At 52.7% G+C, this 12,709-nt stretch overlaps 1 protein-coding gene across 4 annotated transcripts in view; it reads left to right on the forward strand.

The window, feature by feature from the left end:
* Window positions 1-12,709, forward strand: part of ACADVL (acyl-CoA dehydrogenase very long chain) — a 64,569-nt gene that overhangs the window by 46,550 nt on the left and 5,310 nt on the right. For all 4 annotated transcript variants that reach the window (XM_030575849.1, XM_030575850.1, XM_030575852.1 and 1 more), the window contains 7 exons: window positions 2-64; window positions 201-302; window positions 3,649-3,746; window positions 4,693-4,765; window positions 6,508-6,580; window positions 7,452-7,524; window positions 8,070-8,145. In XM_030575849.1, coding sequence (XP_030431709.1) covers window positions 2-64; window positions 201-302; window positions 3,649-3,746; window positions 4,693-4,765; window positions 6,508-6,580; window positions 7,452-7,524; window positions 8,070-8,145 — 558 coding nt within the window. The remainder of the gene's footprint in view (window position 1; window positions 65-200; window positions 303-3,648; window positions 3,747-4,692; window positions 4,766-6,507; window positions 6,581-7,451; window positions 7,525-8,069; window positions 8,146-12,709) is intronic.

Here is a 12,709-nt window from a genome sequence, read left to right on the forward strand (position 1 = left end):
GGAAGCAGCCTGGTACGTCACAGATGAGTGCATCCAGGTCCTTGGAGGAATGGGATACATGAAGGTAAACGAGCTTGGTTCCATCCACCAAGAGTAGAACTACATGCATAATTTTTAAGGCTGTATTCAGGAGCCAAGGCAGCTGCGTGCACTCCCCTTGCTGGGATCACTTGAGTCTATTAAGGTCTTTGTTTGCACAGGAAACTGGTGTTGAAAGAGTCTTGAGGGACCTGAGGATTTTCCGCATTTTTGAGGGCACCAATGATATCCTTCGCTTGTTTGTGGCACTGACGGGCATTGAGGTAAGGGGCTCTCTGTGGGCAGATACCTCCCCTTAAAGGCCTTGGCATTTTCCAGCACAGAGCGAGCATGCAGGGCCACGTTGCAGGTGGCACTGCACAGCTGGGAGAGGGGGCCAGGAATCTGCCCTGGGGTTAGGAGCAGAGTCCCTACACTCTACTAGTACCTCCACCAGCAACAGCCTCTCCAAGGTGTGGGGGGAAGCCAGGGTGGGGGTGAGGGTAGGGCTATGCCTCTGCCCTACGCTGGGCAGCTGGGCTGGCTGGATGCAGGGGGGCGCACAAAGGCTGGTGGAGCTGCCTCTGCAGAGAATGTTTCCTGGGAGCCCCAGGGGGAAGGGATTCTAGTGGAGTCAGCTATGAACCTTGCAGCTGCAGCGCAGCCTCCTCGCACTCACCCGCAGCGCAGAGCGTTAGCCACTGCTGCTGAAAGCCCTCTCCGAAATTACATGGGAGGGTAAAGTATGGGCTGCAGCGATCGGCCTGAATCAAATGTGCTCAGATCTGAACAGTCCCAGAACTGGGGGCTGAATCTAAACCCAGATCCAGACTTCATGGCTAGAGGGAGCCGTATGAAACTGGCTGAACTAAACCCTCCGTCTGAGCACCTGGAGCTGTGACAGGAGGGGTGGGGGATGGGCGGGGGCAGGCGGGGGGATGTTTTGGAACTTGGAGCCTGATCTGAATTTTGTGGCAAAGTTCCATTGCTGATGGTATGGGCCAAATTCTGCACTCTTTATTCAGTCCCATTGACTTCAGTAATAACAAATGTACCCAGCTCTTGTGCTGCTCCCACATGAAGGGGTAAATAACACTTCCTAATTCACTTTCTCCACACCCTTGTGATTTTCTACATGTCCCCCTTGTCTCTCTTCAAATGGACAGTCCCAATCTTTTCAATCTCTTCTCATAGCTGTTCTATAACCATACTCATTTTTGTTGCCCTTCTCTGTACTTTTACCAGTTCTTATTTATTTTTGGGGGGATGGGACGACCAGAACTGCATGCAGAATTCAAGGTGTAGGCCTACCATGTATTTTTATAGTGGCAATATGGAATTTCCATCTTATTATCAATCCCTTTCCTAATAGTTCCTAAAATTCTGGTAGCTTTTTTCACTGCTGCTGCGTATTGAGCAAATGTTTTCATAGAACTATCCATGATGACTCCAACATATTTCTTGAGTGGTAAGAGCTAATTTAGACTCCATCATTTTGTATGTGTACTTGGGATTGTGTTTTCCAGTGTGTATTACTTTGCACTTATAAGCATTTAATTTCATCTGCCATTTTGTTGCCCAGTCACACAGTTCTGTGAGATCCCTCTGTAACTCTTCACTGTCTGCTTTGGACTTAACTATCCTGAGTAATCTAGTATCAAATGAAAACTTTGCCACCTCCCTGTTCACTCCCTTTTCCAGATCACTTATGAATGTGTTGAACAGCTCTACTCCCAGTACAAATCCCTGGGGGACTCCACTATTTACCTCTGTACACTGTGAAAACTGACCATTTATTCCTACCCTGTGTTTCCTGTCTTTTAAGCAGTTACTGATCCATGAGAGGACCTTCCCTCTTATCCCATGACTGTTTACTTTGCTTAAGAGTTTTTAGTGTGAGATCTTGTCAAAGGCTTTCTGAAAGCCCAAGTATACTCTATCTACTGGATCATCTTTGTCCACATACTTGTTGACACCCTCACAGAATTCTAAGAGGTTGGTGAGGCATGATTGCCCTTTCCAAAAGCTGTGTTGCCTCTTCACCAGAATATTGTGTTTATCTGTGTCTGATAATTCTGTTCTTTACTAGCAGCAAAGAATCCTGTGGCACCTTATAGACTAACAGACGTTTTGGAGCATGAGCTTTCGTGGGTGAATACCCACTTCCTCAGCTGCATGTAGTGGAAATATCCAGGGGCAGGTATATATATGCTAGCAAGCAAGCTAGAGATAAGGTCAGTTCAATCAGGGAGGATGAGGCCCTGTTCTAGCAGTTGAGGTGTGAAAACCAAGAGAGGAGAAACTGGTTCTGTAGTTGGCAAGCCATTCACAGTCTTTGTTCAATCCTGAGCTGATGTTGTCAAATTTGCAGATGAACTGAAGCTCAGCAGTTTCTCTTTGAAGTCTGGTCCTGAAGTTTTTTTGCTGCAGGATGGCCACCTTAAGGTCTGCTATAGTGTGGCCAGGGAGGTTGCCACAGGTGCCACAGGATTCTTTGCTACTTTTACAGATCCAGACTAACATGGCTACCCCTCTGATACTGTTCTTTACTGTAGTTTCAACCAATTTGCCTGGTACTGAAGTTAGGCTTACCAGCCTGTAAGTGCCATGATCGCCTCTGGCGCCTTTTTAAAATAAACTGTGTTATATTAGCTACCTTCCAGTCATCTGATACAAAATCTGATTTAAATTACAGGTTACATACCACGGTTAGTAGTTCTGCAATTTTGTATTTGACTTTCTATAGAACTCTTGGGTGAATACCACTTGATCCTGGTGACTTATTACTGTTTAATTTATCAGTTTGTTTCAAAACCTCCTCAGTTAACACCTCAATAGGGGACAGTTCTTCAGATTTGTCACCTATCTTAGACATGTCCCCGTCCCAATTTGTAATTCTATAGACTTTGTTCTCTTTTCAGTTAATGGAGCCCTTGTTGTGGGTGCAGTGTATACAAATACTTAAGTGGATGGACAGAAACCTGTGTACTGTGTAATGTTGTAATTCAAAAATGTTTCTTCATGAATCCAAGCAAGCTGCTTTGCTGAGCTAAGACCCTGAAATATAGTTTAATTGCAGAAAATAAAGTTGTAGATTTTGGAATCCCCATCTCTGGAGATATTTAAGAGTAGGTTAGATAAATGTCTATCAGAGATGGTCTAGACAGTATTTGGTCCTGCCATGAGGGCAGGGGACTGGACTCGATGACCTCTCGAGGTCCCTTCCAGTCCTAGAGTCTGAGTCTGTTTCGCTACTGCAGTGGTTCTCAAACTTTTGTACTGGTGACCCCTTTCACATAGCAAGCCTCTGAGTGTGACACCCCCCCCCTTATAAATTAAAATAACTTTTTTATACATTTAACACCATTATAAATGCTGGAGGCAAAGTGGGGTTTGGGGTGGAGGCTGACAGCTTGCCCCTCCATAATAACCTCGCGGAACCCCTGAGGGGTCCCGACCCACAGTTTGAGAACCTCTGCGCTTCTGTATAGTTAACCCAGAGATGCCAGGTACAACTCTGAACCTGCTGTAATAATCCCCTGTGTCTCATCCTGAACATATACCTCTGCAGGTGTAGCCCTAAGATTGTGTGTAGTTAAATTCCTTTCATCATTTTTTAAACATTTTCAGTATGCTGGGGTCCAGTTAAAGAATCTGCGAACAACTATCATGAATCCATCAGGGAAAACTGAGACCATCCTAAAAGACATCGGGATGAGAGCAAAGCGGTAAGCAACACAGAGAACCTGTCACAGTTTGCCTTTCAATTCCAGTGGTGTAAAATAACATGCTGCTTCTGCTGGCGGGGTGCTGGAGTAATGTATGTGTATGGCGGGAGTGCAGAGAGCCGCTGAACTAAACTGCTCCACCTGCCCAGGGACCGAGAGCTGTTCCCAGCCTGTGTCTGCACCCCCAGGGCAGGTGGAGGGTCTATGGCTCCCCCACAGCTGCCCAGGCTCCAGCTGCCAGCCTGGCCCCCATGGTTCTGACGCCCCTGGTTGGGGTGTTAAACCAGGTGGTCTGGCCAAGTGTCCATTTAAGTGTTCACACTTTGCTACCTCAGTGGGATTTTGCAAGGTCAGACCTGACGTCTGTGCCCAGAATGGCGTGCATGGCGCATCACATGCATCATGTTATAAAGGTGGGGGAAACTGTTCTTGTAGAAAGGCTGACCTTGGTATGGGCACTTCCTGGAGATCAAGCACTGCTGGGTTTAGCTGGAGTTGTTTGAACTCAAACTCTTATGGTAAGAGTGAACCTTAGAGATGAGTTGTTGAAATGATACTGGGCCAAATTCATCTCTGCTTTACCTCCAGCGCCAGGGATTGTTTACACTAGGAACATGGCAGCATCAATAAAGACACATACTACAGTGACAGAAGGGGTTCTTCCCTCGCTGTAGTAAATCCACCTCCCCGAGAGGCGGTAACTAGGTTGATGGAAGAATTCTTCCTTTCACCTAGCGCTGTCTGCACCAGGCGTAGGTTGGCTTAGCTACATCGCATAGGGTGTGAATTCTTCACTGCCCATAGTGAGGTAGTTAAGCGAACCTAACTTCCTAGTGCAGAGTCGTCCCCAGTGACTGCCGTGCAGGTGCTCCTGGATGAGCTGCTCAGTTGTTTTAAACCCCTTTGTCCTTTCACTTTTTTGCTCATCTCTTTTCTCCCTTTGCAGTAAAGTTGGGATTCCCACTGGCTTGTCTCTGGAAGGAATCGTTCACCCAGGCCTGGACAACAGTGCATACCTGGTAAGGGAATTCTTTCTGAAAGATTTATTTCTCAGAGCCCAACCCTGCAGCTGCTGGAGTTGTTGGTAAAACTGCTGTCGTCTCCAGTGTTGCAGGGCCTGACCTTTACATAGTCTGTTGTTTTATGAGATCTGAATTCTTTTGTATGTTTCTTGCATTTTTAGCCTGAAAGCAAATAATTTTCATGACAGAGTCTGCTCACCAATGATGATGTTTTTGTGATTCGCAGCATTTGTCTAGCATCTGCTTTAGACAAAGTTCATGCAAGGAATGTTTCTCTAGCTTACTGTTAGGAATGAACCTGAATGCCTGTGTTTTGGATGAAGTGTTAGCTCTGTAAAGTCTTTGCTAAATGTGAACTTTCCGATTCAGCCTGAAACATCATTTTCACTTTTAAAATACCATTGCCCAGCTGTCATTTCACTCCTTCAGATTTGTCAGTCTGATTTGTCAGATTTGTTATCTCTGGCACAATAATAATAATTTGCATTTTTAGTAGCATTTGACATCAGTGGATCTCTAAGCACATTACATCTCTCACAGTGCTTCAGAGGTACACACACAAATGTACACATATGAATGTGGACATGGATACACACACACACACACACACACACACACACACACACACACACACACACACACACTCCATTTCTCTCTCTCTCTGTTTTCTTGTAGGGGCTGTACTTTCTCCTGGGGGTTTTGCTTTACTTCATTCTTGTTGTTTTCCCTTCATCTAAGATAAAAGAAATTAAAGGCGAAGCGCACATGGAGACCCACAAGACAGAGCTGCCAGTATAGGAGACAAGCGTCCCCACGTACTGCCAGGGGTGCTGGAACAATGTGCACAGTGGGGGTGCTGAGAGCCATTGAACCACACTGCAAACCCTCTATATAATCCAATCCACTTCAAGCCAGGGGGTGTGGCAGCACCCCCAGCACCCCTAGTTCCAGCACCCGTACATACTTCCCTGCCAAAGTGATTGAGCCGTACCCTTGAGGGGCGAGATGGCCATTCTGTCTCCATGGCCCATTCCTTTACAGGCCTCGTTGCTGAGCATCTTCCCAAGGGCCTAGTTGTGATGGTGGTTTCTGGTCTGCAGAGGACCCCAAACCCCTCAGCAGTTTGGCGTCCCATGTCACTGCCAGAGCTAGGGCTCTCCCTAGCTGGTTCCTGAGCGCTAGCTCCCCAGCCCCAGCCTGATTTCTGAGTTTCAGTGACACCCAGAGAGCCAGTCCCCAGCGCCCGCCTGGGTGTTTTGTGTTGCTTAGGCAGCATAAAGCACATGGCCTGCTCTAGGGTGCAGCTGGGGAATGCCTTGGCCAAAAGAATCCTTGGGTGTTGTAGAGCAGCTGTAGCTGGCTTCATATTGCGTGCTCCCAGCCCTCATGGTATGGGGTCGGGGCAGGAGTGCATTGTGCTCCAGCAATCCCCAGCTGGTAGAGCGGCCCCTGGAGGCCAGTCCTGCCAGTGGAAGTTGGGGCAGTTTTGAGGCTGCTCAAAATTGTGCTGAGGGCTGAACCAGCTCCAAGCTTGGGGCTGGAAAGTGGCTTAGTGCCAATCGCCTCCAGGTCTGAGCACCTGCAACTGGCCCCAAGGAGCCAGCCCAGTGCCAGGTGCTGGACGCGCTTTTCCCAGTGCTGCTCCCTGACTCTCAGAGGGCTCAGCAGGCTCCGTGGCTGCTGAGAGGTTACAGCTGGCTTGGAAAGGAAATGAACTGCTCTTCTGTGTCTGTGTAAAGGTGACGAAGGCCATTGACTTGTTTGGTGAAGCTGTTGAGAGCCTCCTGCTGAAGTACGGCGAGAAGGTGATAGGTAGGTGCCTCTGCAGCTGCTGTGAGCCCGCTTCTAACCGGCTACCGGATGACGTAAAGGACATTCCTGCCATTTGTAAAACCCGTCACCTGGGCGCTGAGCCAGGGCAGGGTGTGCTCCAGAGCAGCGCTTCTGTCACCTCCTGCAATGCTCTCTTCTCTCCCCATTTCCCTTCTGAATTCCTTGCTATGCCCCCGCACCACTCTCTGAATACAGACCTAGGTGGCATGCATCCCTTGGGGATTGATGTGGGTCTCCTCACTGCAGCACGCCAGGGTGAAAGCTCCCCCCATGCCAGCCTGGAGCGTCGCTGGGCTGCAGGACTGCGGTGCAGCTGGGGTGTCCGAGTGGCCCTGTGTGCCTGCTCTGCAGCCAAAAGCCACCACAAAGCTCTGCTGGCCAGGGTCTGTGTCCTGGTCAGCGTCATGCAGCCCTGACCCTGATGGCCTCCTGAACAGCTGTACACTATTCATACCCTGCCCTCAGCATGCACATGACGTTTCATTAACACCCGGGAGCCAGGACCCCACAGGGGCACCAGAAGTGATTGGCCGGTGGGTCTGTCGGTTTATTTAATTCTTTGGGGGCTGGGGCTGCATTTGGCTCAGGAGAACGCTCCATAAGTCTGTGTGTTAGAGCCAGTCAGCCAAGTGAGCTCCCCGTGCCAGGCTCCGGCGGCATCATATCCCCACCCAGGGTCTCCAGTCGGTGGGAGGGTCATTGTAGCAGTTTCTGGCCTGCTGATGTATCTGTGTGGTGAGAGCCAGTTCGCTGGCTTCCGTACAAGTTCTGCTGAGCTGCTGTTAGTTTTCAGTAACGTAACACACGCATGTGGACACGCGCCCCCTCTCACTAAAGTCTCTTCTACCAGACCAACAGTTTCATCTGAAACGCGTGGCCGACGCTGCCATTGATATCTATGCCATGGCTGTGGTGATCTCCAGGTACGTGCGGCTAGCAGAGGAGAGCGAGTGCTTGGGAACCCCATTCCTGGCCTGGGCTGCCCACCGCTTGGCTTAGGCTGACCCTCCCCGGCTGTGGAAGGAGCTTGTGGGCACGTGCTGCTAGTGCAGCCTTCCCTGCCCCAATAGATTGTCTACCCCAGGAGCCAGTGCAGAGAGCACTGTGGCAGGAGAGCTGCTTGTGCCTGTAGCACCTGGGAAGCCAAACAAAATGGAGTGAGACCCCGTTTCCCTCGAAAGCCAGGAATGTGCCTTCGCTCACCTGGTCGGGCGTCTCTAATACACGGTCGGATCCCAGCCGCTGGCGCCGGGGTGAGCGGGACATGCCACACCTGCACGCAGGGCTTATTCTCTAGGGAAGGGCCCAGGGAAGCAGGGCAGTCCACTCCTGTCCTCTGGAACCCGGTCGCTTTGGGATGATGCTCTATGACTGGGCTGCTCAGACCCGTTCTGACAAGTACATCTTCTGCACTCACAAAATCCTGTCCCTGTGGCCTCCCCTCACGGCCACCGTCTTGTCTCTGCAGGGCCAGCCGCTCTCTGTCTCTGGGACAACCCACTGCTGAGCACGAGAAGCTCTTATGTCAAACATGGAGCCATGAGGTAGGCTACAGGTGGCTGAGGGACCGGGTTTGGTTCACTCGCTGTGGCAGGCGTATGGGCTTGTCAACACGCAAGCCCTGCTGTCAGCTTGCTGCCAGTCCCTGCAAGAAAGCCCTGTGTGGCCAGTGTGCGTGAGCCCCCTGGGCAGGCCCTGGGCCCCCTGCATGAGAGCCCCACATGTCCCCCCACGTGCCTTTAGCTCCCCCGTGCACACCCTGTACAGCCTGTGTGGCCTCCTGGGCATCTCTCCATCTGCTTTCCATGTGCCCTGAGGCCATCCCCGCCGCATGCCTTGGGCGCCCTGCATGAGAGCCCTGCATGCCCTCCATGCGCCCAGCACCCATGTACAATATGCTGCCTCGGCCCCCACGAGCTCGGTGTTGATCTGCCACGTGGCCTGTGCAGGGCCGTAGCTACGTGAGGGGTGTTGATCTGTCGTATGGTCTGTGCAGGGCTGTGGCTGCATGAGGGGTGTTGATCTGTCGCACGCCTATGTGGGGCTGTGGCTACGTGAGGGGTGTTGATCTGTCGCACGCCTATGTGGGGCTGTGGCTACGTGAGGGGTGTTGATCTGTCACATGGCCTGTGCAGGGCCGTGGCTGTGTGAGGGGTGTTGATCTGTCGCACGCCTGTGTGGGGCTGTGGCTACGTGAGGGGTGTTGATCTGTCGCACGGCTGTGTGGGGCTGTGGCTACGTGAGGGGTGTTGATCTGTCGCATGGTCTGTGCAGGGCTGTGGCTACGTGAGGGGTGTTGATCTGTCGCATGGCCTGTGTGGGGCTGTGGCTACGTGAGGGGTGTTGATCTGTCGCATGGCCTGTGTGGGGCCATGGCTACGTGAGGGGCGTTGATCTGTCACATGGCCTGTGCAAGGCCATGGCTGTGTGAGGGGTGTTGATCTGTCGCACGGCTGTGTGGGGCTGTGGCTACGTGAGGGGTGTTGTTGATCTGTCGCACGGCCTGTGCGGGGCCGTGGCTACATGAGGGGCGTTGATCTGTCGCACGGCCTGTGTGGGGCTGTTGCTACGTGAGGGGTGTTGATCTGTCGCATGGCCTGTGTGGGGCTGTGGCTACATGAGGGGCTTTGATCTGTCACATGGCCTGTGCAGGGCCATGGCTGTGTGAGGGGTGTTGATCTGTCGCACGGCTGTGTGGGGCTGTGGCTACGTGAGGGGTGTTGTTGATCTGTCGCACGGCCTGTGCGGGGCCGTGGCTACATGAGGGGCGTTGATCTGTCACATGGCCTGTGCAGGGCCATGGCTGCATGAGGGGTGTTGATCTGTCGCACGCCTGTGTGGGGCTGTGGCTACGTGAGGGGTGTTGATCTGTCGCATGGCCTGTGTGGGGCCATGGCTACGTGAGGGGCGTTGATCTGTCACATGGCCTGTGCAGGGCCATGGCTGTGTGAGGGGTGTTGATCTGTCGCACGGCTGTGTGGGGCTGTGGCTACGTGAGGGGTGTTGTTGATCTGTCGCATGGCCTGTGCGGGGCCGTGGCTACATGAGGGGCGTTGATCTGTCGCACGGCCTGTGTGGGGCTGTGGCTACGTGAGGGGTGTTGATCTGTCGCACCAGCAGCTGGAGCGGCCAGCAGCAGGTCCAACTCCTAGGCAGAGGCATGCAGGCGGCTCTGCACAGCTCACGTCTGCAGGCACTCCCCCTCAGTTCCCATTGGCCTGTTCCTGACCAATGGGAGTGCGGAGCCGGTGCTCAGGGCGTGTGTAACATGTGGAGCCCCGTGGCCCCCCACTTCTGTGGCGCAGCGCGGTGTCAGAGCAGGTAGGGACTAGCCTGCCTTAGCCAGGTAGCACTGTTGACTGGACTTTTTGGTAAAAAACCAAACACCTGGTCACCCTATTACCGTACGTACCATGGAAGGGGAATACAAGTGCGGTTGCACTGACCTGTGACACTGGCTTCGGTTTCTCTGTCGTTAGTGTCACTGTAACAGCTCAAGGTGTGAATTCTGAATCTCTCCATGTCCAGCTCAGGGACTCTAGCTCCTGTCACAAGCATTGCACTGGCTAAAGGAGGTGACTGATGTCACGGAGTATGGAGGAGTCCAGCCCTGCACCCCTCTTCTTGGGACTCACAGTGACTCTCAGCCAGCCAGTAAAACAGAAAGTTTATTGGACAACAGGAACGCAGGTTACAGCAGAACTTGTAGGCACAAGCAGGACCCCTCAATCAAGTCCTTCTGGGGGTTCAGGAAGCTTAGTTCCCAGCTTGGAATTCCCTGAATTCCAACCACCCAACCCAAAACTGAAAACTGAACTAACTCCCTCCAGCCGGCCCCTTCCTTTGTCCAGCTTCCCGGGCAAAGGTGCTGACCCCCTCCCCCCTACCTGGCTTAGGTTACAGGCTTAGGTCCTGTCCTTCACCTAAAGACATCCCTGGCTCTCCCATCACCCACGCAGACAGTCCCTACTGCATCACATCTCTCCCCCCTTCAAGACTGAACTGAGCGGGGTCAATGCCCAGTGACCTGGGGAAGTTCAGGGCCCCCTCTCTGGGACAACGCATCCGCTGTCAGGTTGGCACTTCCCTTCACATGGACCACGTCCATGTCATAGTCCTGCAGGAGCAGGCTCCACCTCAGGAGCTTGGCGTTGGCTCCTTTCATCTGGTGCAGCCAGGTCAGGGGAGAGTGGTCTGTGTACACGGTGAAGTGTCGCCCAAAGAGATATGGCTCCAGTTTCTTAAGGGCCCACACCATGGCCAGGCATTCCTTCTCGATGGCCGCATAGTCCTGCTCCTGGGATAGCAACTTCTTGCTCAGGTACATGATAGGGTGTCTCTACCCCTTTTCATCCTCCTGCATTAACACCGCTCCCAGTCCCGTGTCTGAGGCATCAGTGAACACCATAAAGGGCTTCTTAAAGTCTGGGTTTGCCAGAACTGGGCTACTAACCAGAGCCTCCTTCAGTGCCCAGAGAGCCTGCTGGCACTGCTCGGTCCAGACCACCTTGTCTGGCTTCCCCTTCTTGCACAGTTCAGTGATGGGGCCTGCTATGGCGCTAAAGTGGGGCACGAACCTTCGATAGTACCCCACCATCCCATTAAAGGCCTGGACCTGCTTCTTGGTTTGGGGAGCAGGCCAGTCTCTGATCACTTCCACCTTGGCTGGTTCCGGCTTTAGGCAGCCGCTCCCCACCTGATGGCCCAGGTAAGATACTTCAGCCATCCCCACCTTGCACTTCTCAGCCTTTACGGTTAACCCAGCCTTCCGGAGTCGGTCCAGCACTTGTTTAACCTGGGACATGTGGTCCTCCCAGGTCTGGCTGAAGACGCAGATGTCGTCAATATACGCCACGGCAAAACTCTCCATCCCCCGCAGTAGCTGATCCACCAGGTGCTGGAAGGTGGCCGGTGCTCCCTTGAGGCTGAAGGGCAGGGTCAGAAACTCGTAGAGCCCCAGAGGGGTGATAAAGGCCGATTTCAGCCTGGCATCTGCATCCAGCGGCACTTGCCAGTAGCCTTTGGTAAGATCCATAGTGGTGAGGTACCGAGCACCTCCCAGCTTGTCTAGGAGCTCGTCAGGCCTGAGCATAGGGTAGGCATCAGATACGGTGATGGCATTGAGCTATCGGTAGTCCACACAGAACCGGATTGACCCATCCTTCTTGGGGACTAGCACCACTGGCGAGGCCCAAGGGCTGGAAGACGGCTGGATCACCCCCAAAGCCAGCATGTCCCTGACCTCTCTTTCAAGATCCTGGGCAGTTTTACCAGTGACCCGAAAAGGGGAGCATCTTATAGGGGGATGTGACCCGGTCTCCACCCGGTGGACAGTCAAATTAGTGTGTCCAGGCTGTTTGGAAAACAACTGTCGGTATAGATGCAGCACCCCTCTGATCTCAGCGTGCTGGGCCAGGGTCAGCTGATCACAGAGGGGAATTGCCTCCAGGGAGGAACCAGCTTTTGTCCCAGAGAAGAGATCCACTAAAGGGTCATCTCCCTGCTCCTCCCAGTGTCCACACGCGGCCAACACCACATTTCCCCTGTCATAGTATGGCTTCATCATATTCACATGGTACACCCGGCGGTGGTGCGCCTGGTTTGACAGCTCCACCACATAGTTTACCTCATTCAGTTGCTTGATAACCTTGAAGGGCCCTTCCCAGGCAGCCTGGAGTTTGTTCTTTCTCACGGGGATGAGAACCATCACCTGATCCCCAGTGGCGAAGGCGCAGGCCCGTGCCGTGCGGTCATACCAGACCTTCTGCTTCCTCTGGGCTCAGGCCACATTCTCCCTGGCCAGGCCCATGAGCTCGGCAAGTCTTTCCCAGAAGGTCAGGACATACTCCACCACTGACTCTCCCTTGGGAGTGGCCTTCCCCTCCCATTCGTCTCTCATCAGGTCCAGGGGCCCCCTTATCTGCCTCCCATATAACAGTTGGAAAGGCGAAAACCCAGTAGATTCCTGGGGTACCTCCCTGTATGCAAACAGCAGGTGAGGTAAGTACTTGTCCCAGTCCTGCAGGTGCTGGTTCATAAATGTTTTTAGCATCATCTTCAGCGTCCCGTTGAACCTTTCTATCAGCCCGTAAGACTGGGAATGATACA

The sequence above is a fragment of the Gopherus evgoodei genome, chromosome 9 (genome assembly GCF_007399415.2).
Source record: "Gopherus evgoodei ecotype Sinaloan lineage chromosome 9, rGopEvg1_v1.p, whole genome shotgun sequence".
Lineage (NCBI taxonomy): Eukaryota > Metazoa > Chordata > Testudines > Testudinidae > Gopherus > Gopherus evgoodei.